The sequence below is a fragment of the Megascapheus bottae genome, chromosome 8 (assembly GCF_031878675.1).
Source record: "Megascapheus bottae isolate mThoBot1 chromosome 8, mThoBot2.hap1, whole genome shotgun sequence".
Classification (NCBI taxonomy): Eukaryota; Metazoa; Chordata; class Mammalia; order Rodentia; family Geomyidae; genus Megascapheus; species Megascapheus bottae.
Genome location: NC_143516.1, coordinates 30949673 through 30961695, shown reverse-complemented (window position 1 = coordinate 30961695; position 12023 = coordinate 30949673). Strand labels below are relative to the sequence as shown.

Sequence of the window (12023 nt, the reverse complement as noted above, 5' to 3'; positions counted from 1 at the left end):
ACAAGATGTTTTTCACAAACCCCTTATCCTGGAATTTCCCTATTTTGTCTGAGTACACAATCTCAGTGACCCTGACTGCAAACATCCTGCTGGTTGTTTCTCAACTTCTTTTCTTAGCTGAATAACAGCTGCTGCACAAAATGGAGGCACTTCTGTTAACCCCGGTAATTACAGTTAAGGCTGCACATTTCTCATTCCCCCATTTTCTTCTGGTTCCTTGAATGGAATCTTTCATTCAATGAAGGCTGTCTCCCTATCTTTGACTTGCTGATATTGCTGGGTGAGTATCAAAGCTTGAACCACTGATATACGGTCTTTTACAAACTGGACTAGTCTATTAAGAATACAGGGGCCAAAGGTAAGAATCAGAATGAGTATGACAAGAGGACCCGCTAAGGTGGACAAGAGGGTTGCAAACCAAGGAGACTTATTATACCAGCTCTCAAACCATCCTTGTTGGGAATGGAATTCCTTTTCTCTTTCTGCTAGCCTTTCTCTAAGTTTACTTATGGTTTCTCGGACAATTCCTGTCTGGTCTTTATAAAAGCAACATTCTTCTTTTAGAGCAGCACATAACCCACCATCTTTTAAGAAGAGTAGGTCTAATCCCCTTCTATTCTGTAGCACCACTTCAGACAAGGATGTTAAAGACTTTTCTAAGGCCGTAATAGACTTTTCAGTAGCTTTTAAATCTGCATTCATAGCAATCTGTAAATCCATTAATTTGTCATTATGAAGTAGGGCAGTGGTTCCGGTACCAATTCCAGCAGCTATTCCCCCAACTCCCAACAATAAGGCCAAGGTCAGGGTAACAAGTTCTCTTGGGTATCTTATTTTCATACAGCTCCAGGATACTCTCTGAACTATGGTAGGTAATTCTAGGCCAGAGTTGGATTAAAACACAGAAATCTGAAGTCTTATTAAAAATACTAGATTGCACACAGGGAGTCAGGCCAGTGCTGCAGGCCCAGTAGGTTCCGGTGGGGGCCATGAGGTAATAAGAGCCCCCATTCAAGGCTAAAACCTGACTGCAGAGTTCCTGATGGGACTTTGGTACCTGACCAAGACATATTTCTTTTCCTGATACTTCTGGAAGGGTTAATTTATAATTAGGGGAGGACTGGCATCGGGCAGGTGCATCAGTTTGATTGGAAAAATTGGCAGTTAAAGCCAGTCCCTCGTAATACGGGGGATTAGAAACTAAACAGAGCCAACAGTCCTTGGCTTGGTCTGGTTTAGAATAATTGAGGGCCTTATAGGCCCCTTTAACCAGTTCAATGAGTCTATCACTAGTCCCCAAGTAATGGGATGAAGTTAAGGGCATTGAAGGGGAGACTGAAGGTTTAACGGGTTCTCTCGGAACAGATGGGTGACTAGGGGCTTTCTGATCTGACAACACTTGATTTGGCCCAACCGATAATGTTCGGGTTTCTATTAGGAGTTTAATTTTAAAAATAGCCCCCATATCATATCCTGGCTTGTACCAGCGCAATCCCCATGTTCGACCTTCTGCCCATATACTCACAGGGGTGGTTTTTCCTCTGCCCGAGAAGGTAATATTAAGAGGCATACAAGAGGCATTCTGTTTACAATTGGTGGCCCAGGGGCGTCCTTTTTTAACAATAATCCAATCCTGGGAGGTGTGAATCCAATAAGCGTCCCCCGTGGTTACACAGTCCCAGGCTGCACAATAATAAGATTCCACTTGACCACACCTTGCTTGTTTATCCCGAGGACGGCCTTCCCGGGGGCACACATAGAATGCATTAGATGCCAGTTCTTCCCGTTTTTCGGGACTACAACATCCGAAGATGAGGTGGTTTGTTTGGGCAGTCTCCCAGGGATTGGGGCATTGATCTCTGGGAAGGTTAGTTGAGGAATGAATGCCTATATCCCATCCTCCTTCATCAATTCCAGCAACCAACTGACAAAAATCAGGGGTAAGACTGGGCCAGCAAGTGCCAGGAGTGTGAATTTCGGTAGTTGACCAGACAACATCTCCTGTTTGGGATATTATTTGCCAAGTGATGGCTTTGGGAATATAGGGGCTATCAGAAGCCAAAAGAAAAGGAAATAGGCAAGAAAGGATTATAACCGAGAAAGTCTTATCTTTAAGGGATTTGGGGTGCGCTGCAATCTCCATTCCGGGGTCTGGCCGGTGGAATAGTCCTGATCCTGACGAGCCGCTTTCACGTGGGAAGCGTGGACCCAGGCAGCGATTCCGTCTACTTTGAGAGCGGTGGGAGTTGTCAGTAAGACTGTATATGGTCCTTTCCAGCGCGGTTCCAAATTCTTGGTTTGGTGTCGTCGCACCCACACGGAGTCTCCAATTTGGAAGGGATGCGGGACGACAGGCTCGTCCTGCTGCTCCCGATATGCCGCCGCCAGGGGTTTCCAGATTTCCTTCTGGACTATCTGAAGAGCCTGTAAATGAGCTTGCAAAGAGGGGCTATTAGCATAATCAGAAACATAGGGGTGGAGGAAGCTCACAAGGGGAGGGGGTGCTCCATACATGATCTCAAAAGGAGTTAACCCATGGGGGCCTGGGGTATTGCGGGCTCTATACAAAGCTAGAGGGAGTAGGCTCACCCAATCCTTCACGCCAGTTGCCAATGCTAATTTGGTTAAAGTCTCCTTAATTGTTCTATTCATTCGTTCTACCTGTCCTGAACTTTGGGGTATGTAGGCACAATGCAACTTCCAATCAATCCCCAATAACTTGGCCACCAACTGACTTACCTTGGAGACAAATGCTGGCCCATTGTCCGTCCCTAGTACTTGAGGCATGCCATACCTGGGAAAAATTTCTTCCAGCAGTTTCTTGGTTACTACTCTGGCTGTTTCATGCTTGGTGGGGTATGCCTCTACCCATCCAGAGAAGGTATCTATGAATACTAGGAGATATTTGTAGCCATATTGTCCAGGTTTGATTTCTGTAAAGTCAATTTCCCAATGAACCCCTGGACGATGTCCTCTCACCCTGGTTCCAGGTCCAATTTTAGTCCGTCCTGCATTTACCCGAGCACATGCGGAGCACTGATCGGCCACCTGTTGTAGGGCCTCCTCTTTTCCCAGAAAATAGCCAAAGTTTTCCTGACGGTCCATAAGAGTTTTCATTTTATTTTTACTTAAGTGAGTCCAAGTATGGAGGTCAGAGATTAGTTTAAGAGTCCAGTCCCTAGGCCATACTGTTTTTCCATCAAAAGTCCACTGTCCTTGTTTGGGGTTGTAGGCCGCCCCCATTTTCTTAAGGCACTCTATGTCCTTTGGACTGTACGGGAGCGGAGGAGGACTGCGCTGTTTTTCCATCACTGGAAGGACTTGTACTTGTGGATTCCCATTCAGCGCAGCTTCCCTGGCTGCTCTGTCCGCTAAGCGGTTACCTTTAGCTTCCAATGACTCCCCTTTTTGGTGGCCCGGACAATGTATGATGTTCAGCCTCTTGGGCAAAAATAAAGCAGTTAACAGAGTTATAATCTCGATCTTATTTTTAATGTCCTTTCCTTCTGAGGTCAGTAGGCCCCTTCTCCTATAAATTTCTCCATGTATGTGAGCGGTGGCAAAGGCATACCGACTATCCGTGTAGACATTGAGCCTCTTACCTTCAGCCATTTGGAGGGCCTTTGTTAGGGCAATCAGTTCTGCCCTCTGGGCTGACGTTCCAGGGGGCAGCCTTGCAGCCCAAATTACCTCAGTGTCAGTGGTAACGGCCGCCCTTGCTCTCCGTTCTCCATTCTCCAGAAAGCTGCTTCCATCTGTGAACCAAGTGAAGTCAGCGTCTTGAAGAGGGTGGTCTGTCAAGTCAGGTCGGGTCCCGTGGACCTCTGCAAGAATCTGCGAGCAATCATGAGAATCTACCTCCCCAGGTTGGGGCAGTAGGGTGGCAGGATTGAGAGCTGTCACTGGGCCGAACCGGATCCGCTCCTTGTCCAGAAGCATGGCCTGGTAATGGGTCATCCGAGCATTGGAGAGCCACCGATCAGGGGGCTGTTTTACCAGGGCCTCCACGGCGTGTGGGGCCAGTATTGTTATTGGCTGCCCCATGGTCAATTTGCTAGAGTCTTTAATGAGGGTGGCGATAGCTGCCACCATCCGGAGGCAGGGTGGCCAGCCGGAGGCCACTGGATCTAATTTCTTAGAGAGATAGGCCACTGGACGCCTCCATGAGCCTAATTTCTGAGTCAAAACTCCCTTGGCATATCCTTGCTTTTCATCCACAAATAATTCAAAGGGCTTAGTTAAATCAGGCAGGCCCAAGGCTGGGGCCTGTAGCAGGGCTTCTTTTATCTGGTCGAATGCTAACTGTTGTTCCTGCCCCCACACATAGAGGGTCCCTGTTTTAGTAAGTAAGTATAGGGGCGCAGCCACTTCTGCAAATCCCGGAATCCACAACCGGCAGAACCCAGCCGTGCCCAGAAATTCTCTCAGTTGCTTGGGCCCTTTCGGGACAGGAATACTCATAATAGCCTGCTTCCGTGCCTCTGTAAGCCATCTCTGCCCATCCTTTACCAGGTACCCGAGGTAAGTTACTTGCCTTGAACAGAGTTGAGCCTTCCTAGCGGAGGCTCTGTATCCCAGGTTTCCCAAGGTCTGTAAAAGTCTCTTGGTTCCAGACTCACAGTCCTGCTCAGTCCTTGCTGCTAGCAGGAGGTCATCCAAATACTGAAGGAGTATTAAATCAGGATTCTGCACCCGGAAACTGGCCAAATCTCGGTGCAACGCTTCATCAAACAGAGTGGGGCTGTTTTTGAACCCCTGGGGTAATCTAGTCCAGGTTAACTGCCCCGAGATTCCCAGCTCGGGGTCCTTCCATTCAAAGGCAAAAAGAAGCTGGCTATTGGAGTGCAGTCTCAAACAAAAGAAGGCATCCTTTAAGTCTAGTACAGTATACCAGCTGTGCATTGGAGGCAAGCCACTTAGTAAGTTATATGGATTTGGCACAGTGGGGTGAATGTCCTCCACTCTTTTGTTAACTTCCCTTAAATCCTGTACTGGTCGGTAATCATTAGTCCCAGGTTTCTTCACAGGCAGCAGAGGGGTATTCCACGGGGACTGGCAAGGCACCAGTATCCCCTGATCTAACAGTCTCTGGATGTGGGGCCTTATTCCCAACTTGGCTTCTTGTGACATTGGATATTGCTTTATGGAAACGGGGGTAGCGCCAGCTTTGAGCATAATAACAAGGGGCGCTTGATGTTTAGCCAGTCCCATTCCTCCCGTCTCCGCCCATGCTTGGGGAAAGGCTTGCAGCCAGGAGGCAGGTGGAATTCCCTCAGTTACTTCTTTTTCATATATTCTATATTCATCTTCAGCATTGAGGGTAAGTACATATAAGGGCTGTCCTTGGGGGCCAGTAATATGGGCCCCATTTCCCTCAAAATGGATTTGGGCTTTTAATTTTGTTAATAGGTCTCTTCCCAAGAGGGGGTACGGGCAATCAGGAACATGTAAAAAAGAGTGGGTCACCTTACCCGTTGCCAACTGTATTTTCCGGTCAGTTGTCCACCGGTACCTCTTCCCTCCGGTGGCTCCTTGTACCCACGCAGATCTCTCACTTAGTGGGCCAGGAGAACGGGTCAGCACGGAATGCTGGGCTCCGGTGTCTTCTAAAAAGGTGACCGGCTGCCCCCCTACAGACAATGTTATCCTAGGCTCAGGGCGGGGGCTCCTGGCCTGGACCCCCCTAATCGTCCAGGGTTAGGAGGGAGGCCTGAGGCTTAAGCTTTCGAATTCCCTTAGATTTCTTCGGGCAATCGCGAACCCAGTGCCCTTTTTCCTTGCAATAGGCACATTGGTCTTTCTCAACTCCGCGTGGGCCCCGTCTGTCTCTTCCCTGTCACTGTCCTGTCACTACTGTGGCCAGTAACCTACTCATTTCCTTACTTCTCTTCCAGTCCCTAACATTCTCTCTTTCTTCTGCCTCCCTTCTCAACCTCTCTTCTCTCTCTTCCTGAGTCTCCTGCTTATTGTAAATACGCTCCGCTTCCCTGAGGAGCTCCTGGAGAGACAGGTTTTGCAGATTATCATGCCTTTCTAACTTCTTTCTAATGTCCGGTGTGGACTGCCATATGAAAGACATGGCAACATTAGTGGCCTGTCCAGGGTCCTCAGGGTCATATGGAGTGTACACTCGATATGCCTCCTTCAAACGCTCTAGAAAGGCTGCGGGAGACTCCTCACTTTTCTGGGTCACTTGCTTAACCTGAGCCAAATTGGTGGGATGCCTGGAGGCCCCATGGAGACCCGCGATAAGCAACCGGCGATAAAGGAGTAGATGGTTCCTACCTTCAGGAGTGGTGAAATCCCAGTTGGGGCGCTCTAAGGGAAAAGCGGCATCTATTTCATTAGGCAATTGGGTAGGACGCCCATTATCACCAGGAACATTCTTTCTGGCTTCCAGAAAGACACGCTGCTTCTCTTCTGAGGTCAGCAGTGCCTGTAACAACTGTTGGCAATCATCCCAGGTGGGTTGGTGGGTTACCAGAATGGACTCAATCAATGAAGTTAGTCTGGAAGGATCCTGACTGAAGGGGGGGGTTGTTATTCTTCCAGTTGTACAAATCTGAGGCAGAAAAGGGCCAGTACTGCAACTGGTTGTTGGCGCCCACCCTCAAGGGGAATGCCTGGGAAGACGAAGACACCTGATCGGTCTGAAGGTCGCGGCGCCCCCTCAATTTTCCTGCCACTGGGGAATGGATAGGATCTCTGGGTGGGGGAACTTGCGGGAGTTCCTCCTCTACTTCCCGGGGAGGTGGTTCCTGCCCCTGGTAGGGAGGGGGTTCCTCTGTCATGAGGTCTACTAAAATTCCCTCATCTGGGGGTAGGACCTTGGGCTGTTTCTCAGGTTTCTTCCGTTCTTCAGGAACAAGGGTTGGATATAGGGAGGACCGTAAAATAGGAGGAGGCGCTGGGGAGGGGTGAAGAGGAGAGGGTAGGATTGGTGCGGAAGGGATTGCAGCCGGCATAAGTCCGGTAAGAAAAGGCTTTACCCAAGGGAGGGGGTCAGAGACCAAGGCCTCCCAGGTAACAATATAAGGGACCTGGTCCGGATGTCCGTGAGGCCCAGGATTCATTATTTTAGATTTGACCTGTAAAATAATAGACATGTCAAAGGTGCCATCTACTGGCCAGCCGACTTCAAAAGTTGGCCACTCAGAAGAACAGAAAGTCATCCATTTGCTTTTGCGGACCTCCACCGACAAATTGCTAGCTACGGTTCGCACCTCCTTCCAATGCTGTAAAGTTAAACTTAGAGGGGTTGTCACAGTCTGTCCCATGTTAGCAGTTAGTTCAAGTCCCGTCACAATTAAAACAAGAAACAAAAATACACAACAAACAAGGTACTTCACAGTGCGGCTTCGTTCCAAAACCGAAAGTGGACTGGTGCCTGGAAGAGATGTAGGTGTTTATCAGCTGGACTAGAGAGTCCTCAGAGTGGGGCGAAGCCCCAAAAAGAGAAACCGGACGGGTCAGAAACCTGACCCCAGATGCCTCCAGGACATCTCCCAGGGCTGCGGTCGGGAGTCCGAGCTCGTCAGCTCCTCCACGGGTCCGCCAGAATACAGATCGACACGGCCGAGTCACAGGATTCGCCAGCGCTCTTAACATAAGACAAGACACACAAAAGACAACAGGAATTTGCTGGCCAGCTTACCTCCCGGAGGTGGGTCGGTGGTCCCTGGGTGGGGGTCTCCTATCCCGGACGAGCCCCCAAATGTAAGACCCCCCCCCCCAACTCAACGGGATGTCTACAGATGGAGACCCTTCCCAAGGAACAGCGAGACCACGCAGTCTGATGCAAACAGCAAGAGGTTTATTCGGGTACACGGGCGCCCAGGGCGACAAAGTCTCCTAGAAGACTTGCGCGCCGAAGCTGGGGAGAGGGGAGTATTTATGGGTAGCTGAAGCATGGTTACAGAAGCAGAAGCATAGTTACAGGGTAGGGATTGGTTAATTCAAATAAGGCTGGGGGTTTATTCTGGGGAATAGTGGAATTTTCCTCTTTGGCTAGAAAAAGGGCTTACGTGTCCTGCCTCTGGTCACAAGATGTTTTTCACAAACCCCTTATCCTGGAATTTCCCTATTTTGTCTGAGTACACAATCTCAGTGACCCTGACCGCAAACATCCTGCTGGTTGTTTCTCAACTTCTTTTCTTAGCTGAATAACAGCTGCTGCACAAAATGGAGGCACTTCTGTTAACCCCGGTAATTACAGTTAAGGCTGCACATTTCTCACATTAAGAAGAATAATCACACAAGATGAAAGTATTGTTTCCATATCCTGGAGATTCCTTCATTTAGTCTCATCCTATATGACCTTATATACCTAGATTTTGCGCTATTGTAATCCTGTGCTAGGAGAGTCCTAGATGTGTACCAATTATTAAAAATGAGGGAAACCATTGAGCCTATGTTCCTTTGGGTCTGGCTTACTTCACTTAATATGATTTTTTCCAAGTCTTTCCATTTCCTTACAAATGGGGCGATGTCGTTCTTTCTGATGAAATCATAGAATTCCATTGTATATAAATACTACATCTTGTTGATCCAATCATCTACTGAGGGGCATCTGAGTTGGTTCTCTATCTTCAATATGGTAAATAGGGCTGCAATGAACATTGTTGTGCTAGTGGCTTTTCACTTTCTAATTTATGGTGGTGAAAAAATATCAATTAAATCTTTGTGATTCATTTTATCCACTAGGTGCAGATACTAATATCCAACAACAATTGAAATAATTAAATGAGACCCAACACAGGACATGTGTAGAAAACTGAAAAATGCAAATGTAAAAGATTTATATTTTTACTGTGTTACTTAATGATGGCTTCGGAACTATTCATAGCAGTCACCTAATTTTGCTATTCTGTACTACATTCTCTGACTCTTGTTTTCTTTAAAATTCTTTAGTATTTGGAGGTGATTTTACATATTCACCTATCTACACATATGCATATACACATATCTGTGTATAGGTATGCATCTATAATGTCGAAGAATCCTCTTAGTAATAATTTTTAATTCTATTTCTTGTAAGAGAAATTTTAATATTGTAATCACCTCCTATCAAACTACTTCTACCTCATAGAAAACTAGCATGGTATTTTTAGCTATGGGCTACTCTTCTTGCACATAGGATTCTCAAATGCTGTGCAACTGTAAGTGGCTGACTTTGCAGTCTTATTATTTCTGCCAGTTTTTGTATCTCTTCCACATTCTTTCCACCAACAGCATATGGTTGTGCATGGTCTATACAGTAAATACTCCTAATTATTCCACTGAGCTTTGGTGACGATGAATGTGTGTGTTATTGGAGATAAATCGTGCAATCTGCAAGGGAAACAAGGATGAGTTTTGCTTGGATATTTTTACACATTTTGTGGTGCAGGCAGATGCTCTACTTCGTACGCAAGCAAAGGGGAGCTTTTGGAGACAGGGATGCTGAGGGCATCACATGCTTTGCATCATCCTTATCTGGTTTCATGGCTTATTAGCATTCATTTCATGAACTCTTCTGAAATATGGATGTAGCTACTTTCCATTCAAGGTTATAAGAATAAAGTACTGAAGGTAAAGGAAAAGAAAAAAATCTAAACTAAATCTGATTGTAAATTTTGTATGATAAAATATCTAAATATTTTAATGGATTTTTTATTAAATATCAGAGGTCTCCCTCTGTGTATGACAAAATGCGTATTGAGCCTGACAAAAGTAGCAGTAGCTGAAGTTGTAGCAGCAACCATAAAGGAGTTTCTTTGAGGGAGTTTTCTTTAGTTTTGCTATCCTTAAATTTCCTTTGGTGATTACTTTCAAAACTAATACACAATTCTCTCTTTTCTAAATTTACACTGGAATGAAATTGTAACAAACACTTTCAAAGAAGCTAACATTATTACTGTCAAAGAAAATCTCATCCTCGATTACCAACACTTTGTATTTCTGAGCAGAAATAAATATGAAGTATGATCCTAATTCCTTTGTTTACCAGAGCTAGAATCACATCAGGATTTTCTTTTCAGTGAGAAAATGACACACAAAAAATAGAATAGTCAAGGAGGATTTACTGCTGTCATTGTCCTGCGTAAATCTTCGCATTTGTGTTTTGAACCAGAAAGAATCCATCAAGCCACAATGCAAACAACAAACTTTTGTACAAGTTTGAAGTCTAATTCAGCCAAAACATATTCCAGAAACTCCATGCACAGTATGACAAAGTTTGTGTATTTTCATTTGCACGTTCATAGGAACCTAGTAAAGCCAAAAGCAAAGGAAGTATAAGACACTGGAAAAGCAATAGTTTCCACGAATCACTGTTTGTACATATAATGTGATAATCCCTAACCTTCACAGTTTTCTTTGGTTTACGAAAAAGACTACAGCTCCACTTAGTTCTTGAAACTTCTAGAAGAATATGAAATTTCTACCATATTTATACTTTTATAGCCACTACTTAAATGATGTCCCATAATCCCAATGGTAAAATGCATGGTATTTTGAGGAATAGAAGGGAGAAAAATCTGAACCACTTCACCTGACCACCTTTGTATCCCTTCCAGAGAATGCTGTTAGGGAATTTCTAGCACCGGTGGATTTCTTCATATAAATGATCGTGTTTTCTAAGCTTTCAAGAGTCATCTTAATAGCTATCCTGATGAGATCAATGATCTCAATTATGGAGCTGGTAGCCAGCTCTATAGAAAGAGTCAGAACTACAGAAAATGGCAATTCACTTCCTTAACAAGGTTGCTATGCTAATAGCATAGTCCAGATAGAAAATGAGTAGGACTTGCGGCAAGGGATATCAGGATAGAAACATTTCATCTCTTTTGTTGTCCCTTGGTTATTTCATATTGTTACTGTATCTTACCTTATCTGATATATTTTATATATATATTTGTTTATTTATTTAAAATAGGATAGATAAGGGGGAAAACAATGAGGGGAGGGTGGGGAGGGAATTGGGGATAAAAACATGAGAAGGGGTAGCAATGATTGTTAAGCAATGCACCTTCTATCTGGCGAATATAAAGTAACCCTTCTATTAATTACAATAAAAATAAAAAAAATTTTAAAAAACCAAATGAGTATTTGACCTTATTGGTCAGCACAAATGCCTTGCTTCTAGTCTGAGAATTACACTGGAGACTCAACTGTTGTAAATGCCTTGAAACTTGGTTATTTCTCAAGATCTGACATCTGATCTTTTGCTACTAATTTGGTTTTCAGCAGGCCTACTGCACAGAAACAGAAAGACTTACTGCAGGAATAAAAGAATTATTGATTGATAAAAATTATACAATGTAACTGATATATGATCTAAAAAGTGGGAGAGCATTGATGAATGGTTTTGAGGAATGTTTTCCATACACAGGAGTAAAGAAAGAGAAGAGGCAGAGAGGGAGATAAGAATAGCTCCATTATTGAGTAAAGTTTTGCCAATGTCAACTTGTGCTCAGTGAGAGAAAAGCTTTGAGAAATGCAGATTTCACCTCCAAATTATCTTCTCATACTTCTATGCCCCTCAGGTACTAGTTAAAAGCCTCAATAATATGTAAATTCATAGACAAATTTGACTCCTGTGGGCAAAAGTAAAGTGGTTTCTAGCAGCCTGAAAAAGAAATACTGATGTTGACTTTTAAAATGAGAGCACCATTGTGCATTGTGCATAAAAATGTTCTAGGGATTCAAGAGTCCATGGTGCAGAGTACTGACAGGATCTGCTGCAGAATCCCTTTTTTATTATGCTCCATAGTTCATGTAGGAATTATTCCTGCATTCACAATGAGGTAAGTTTCCACTGCATATTGGCAAAGGACAATCATAGGAATAATGAGGACATTGTAAATAGATCCCATACTTTAGCATACATACTTGCCAGCTTTAGTTTATTTTCAGTATATGGTTCCCTCTTCCAGTTGCTTTCCAGTTAGTGTATATTAAGATTTTGAGCATATGAATTGTGACCTTGGAGACTTTTGTTGTTCATTGAGAAGGATTAAACACAACAAGCCTCACTAATTCTA

The 12023-nt window shown here is 44.6% G+C and overlaps 1 protein-coding gene across 1 annotated transcript; it reads right to left on the bottom strand.

Moving 5' to 3' along the window:
* Nucleotides 1-231: 231 nt before the first annotated feature.
* On the bottom strand, nucleotides 232-7277 carry LOC150059730 (uncharacterized). Its single transcript, XM_090337753.1, is given in 6 exon segments — nucleotides 232-832; nucleotides 834-2048; nucleotides 2096-3255; nucleotides 3313-5606; nucleotides 5884-6535; nucleotides 6537-7277. Coding segments are annotated over 6 exon segments (6663 nt in total).
* Nucleotides 7278-12023: the final 4746 nt, after the last annotated feature.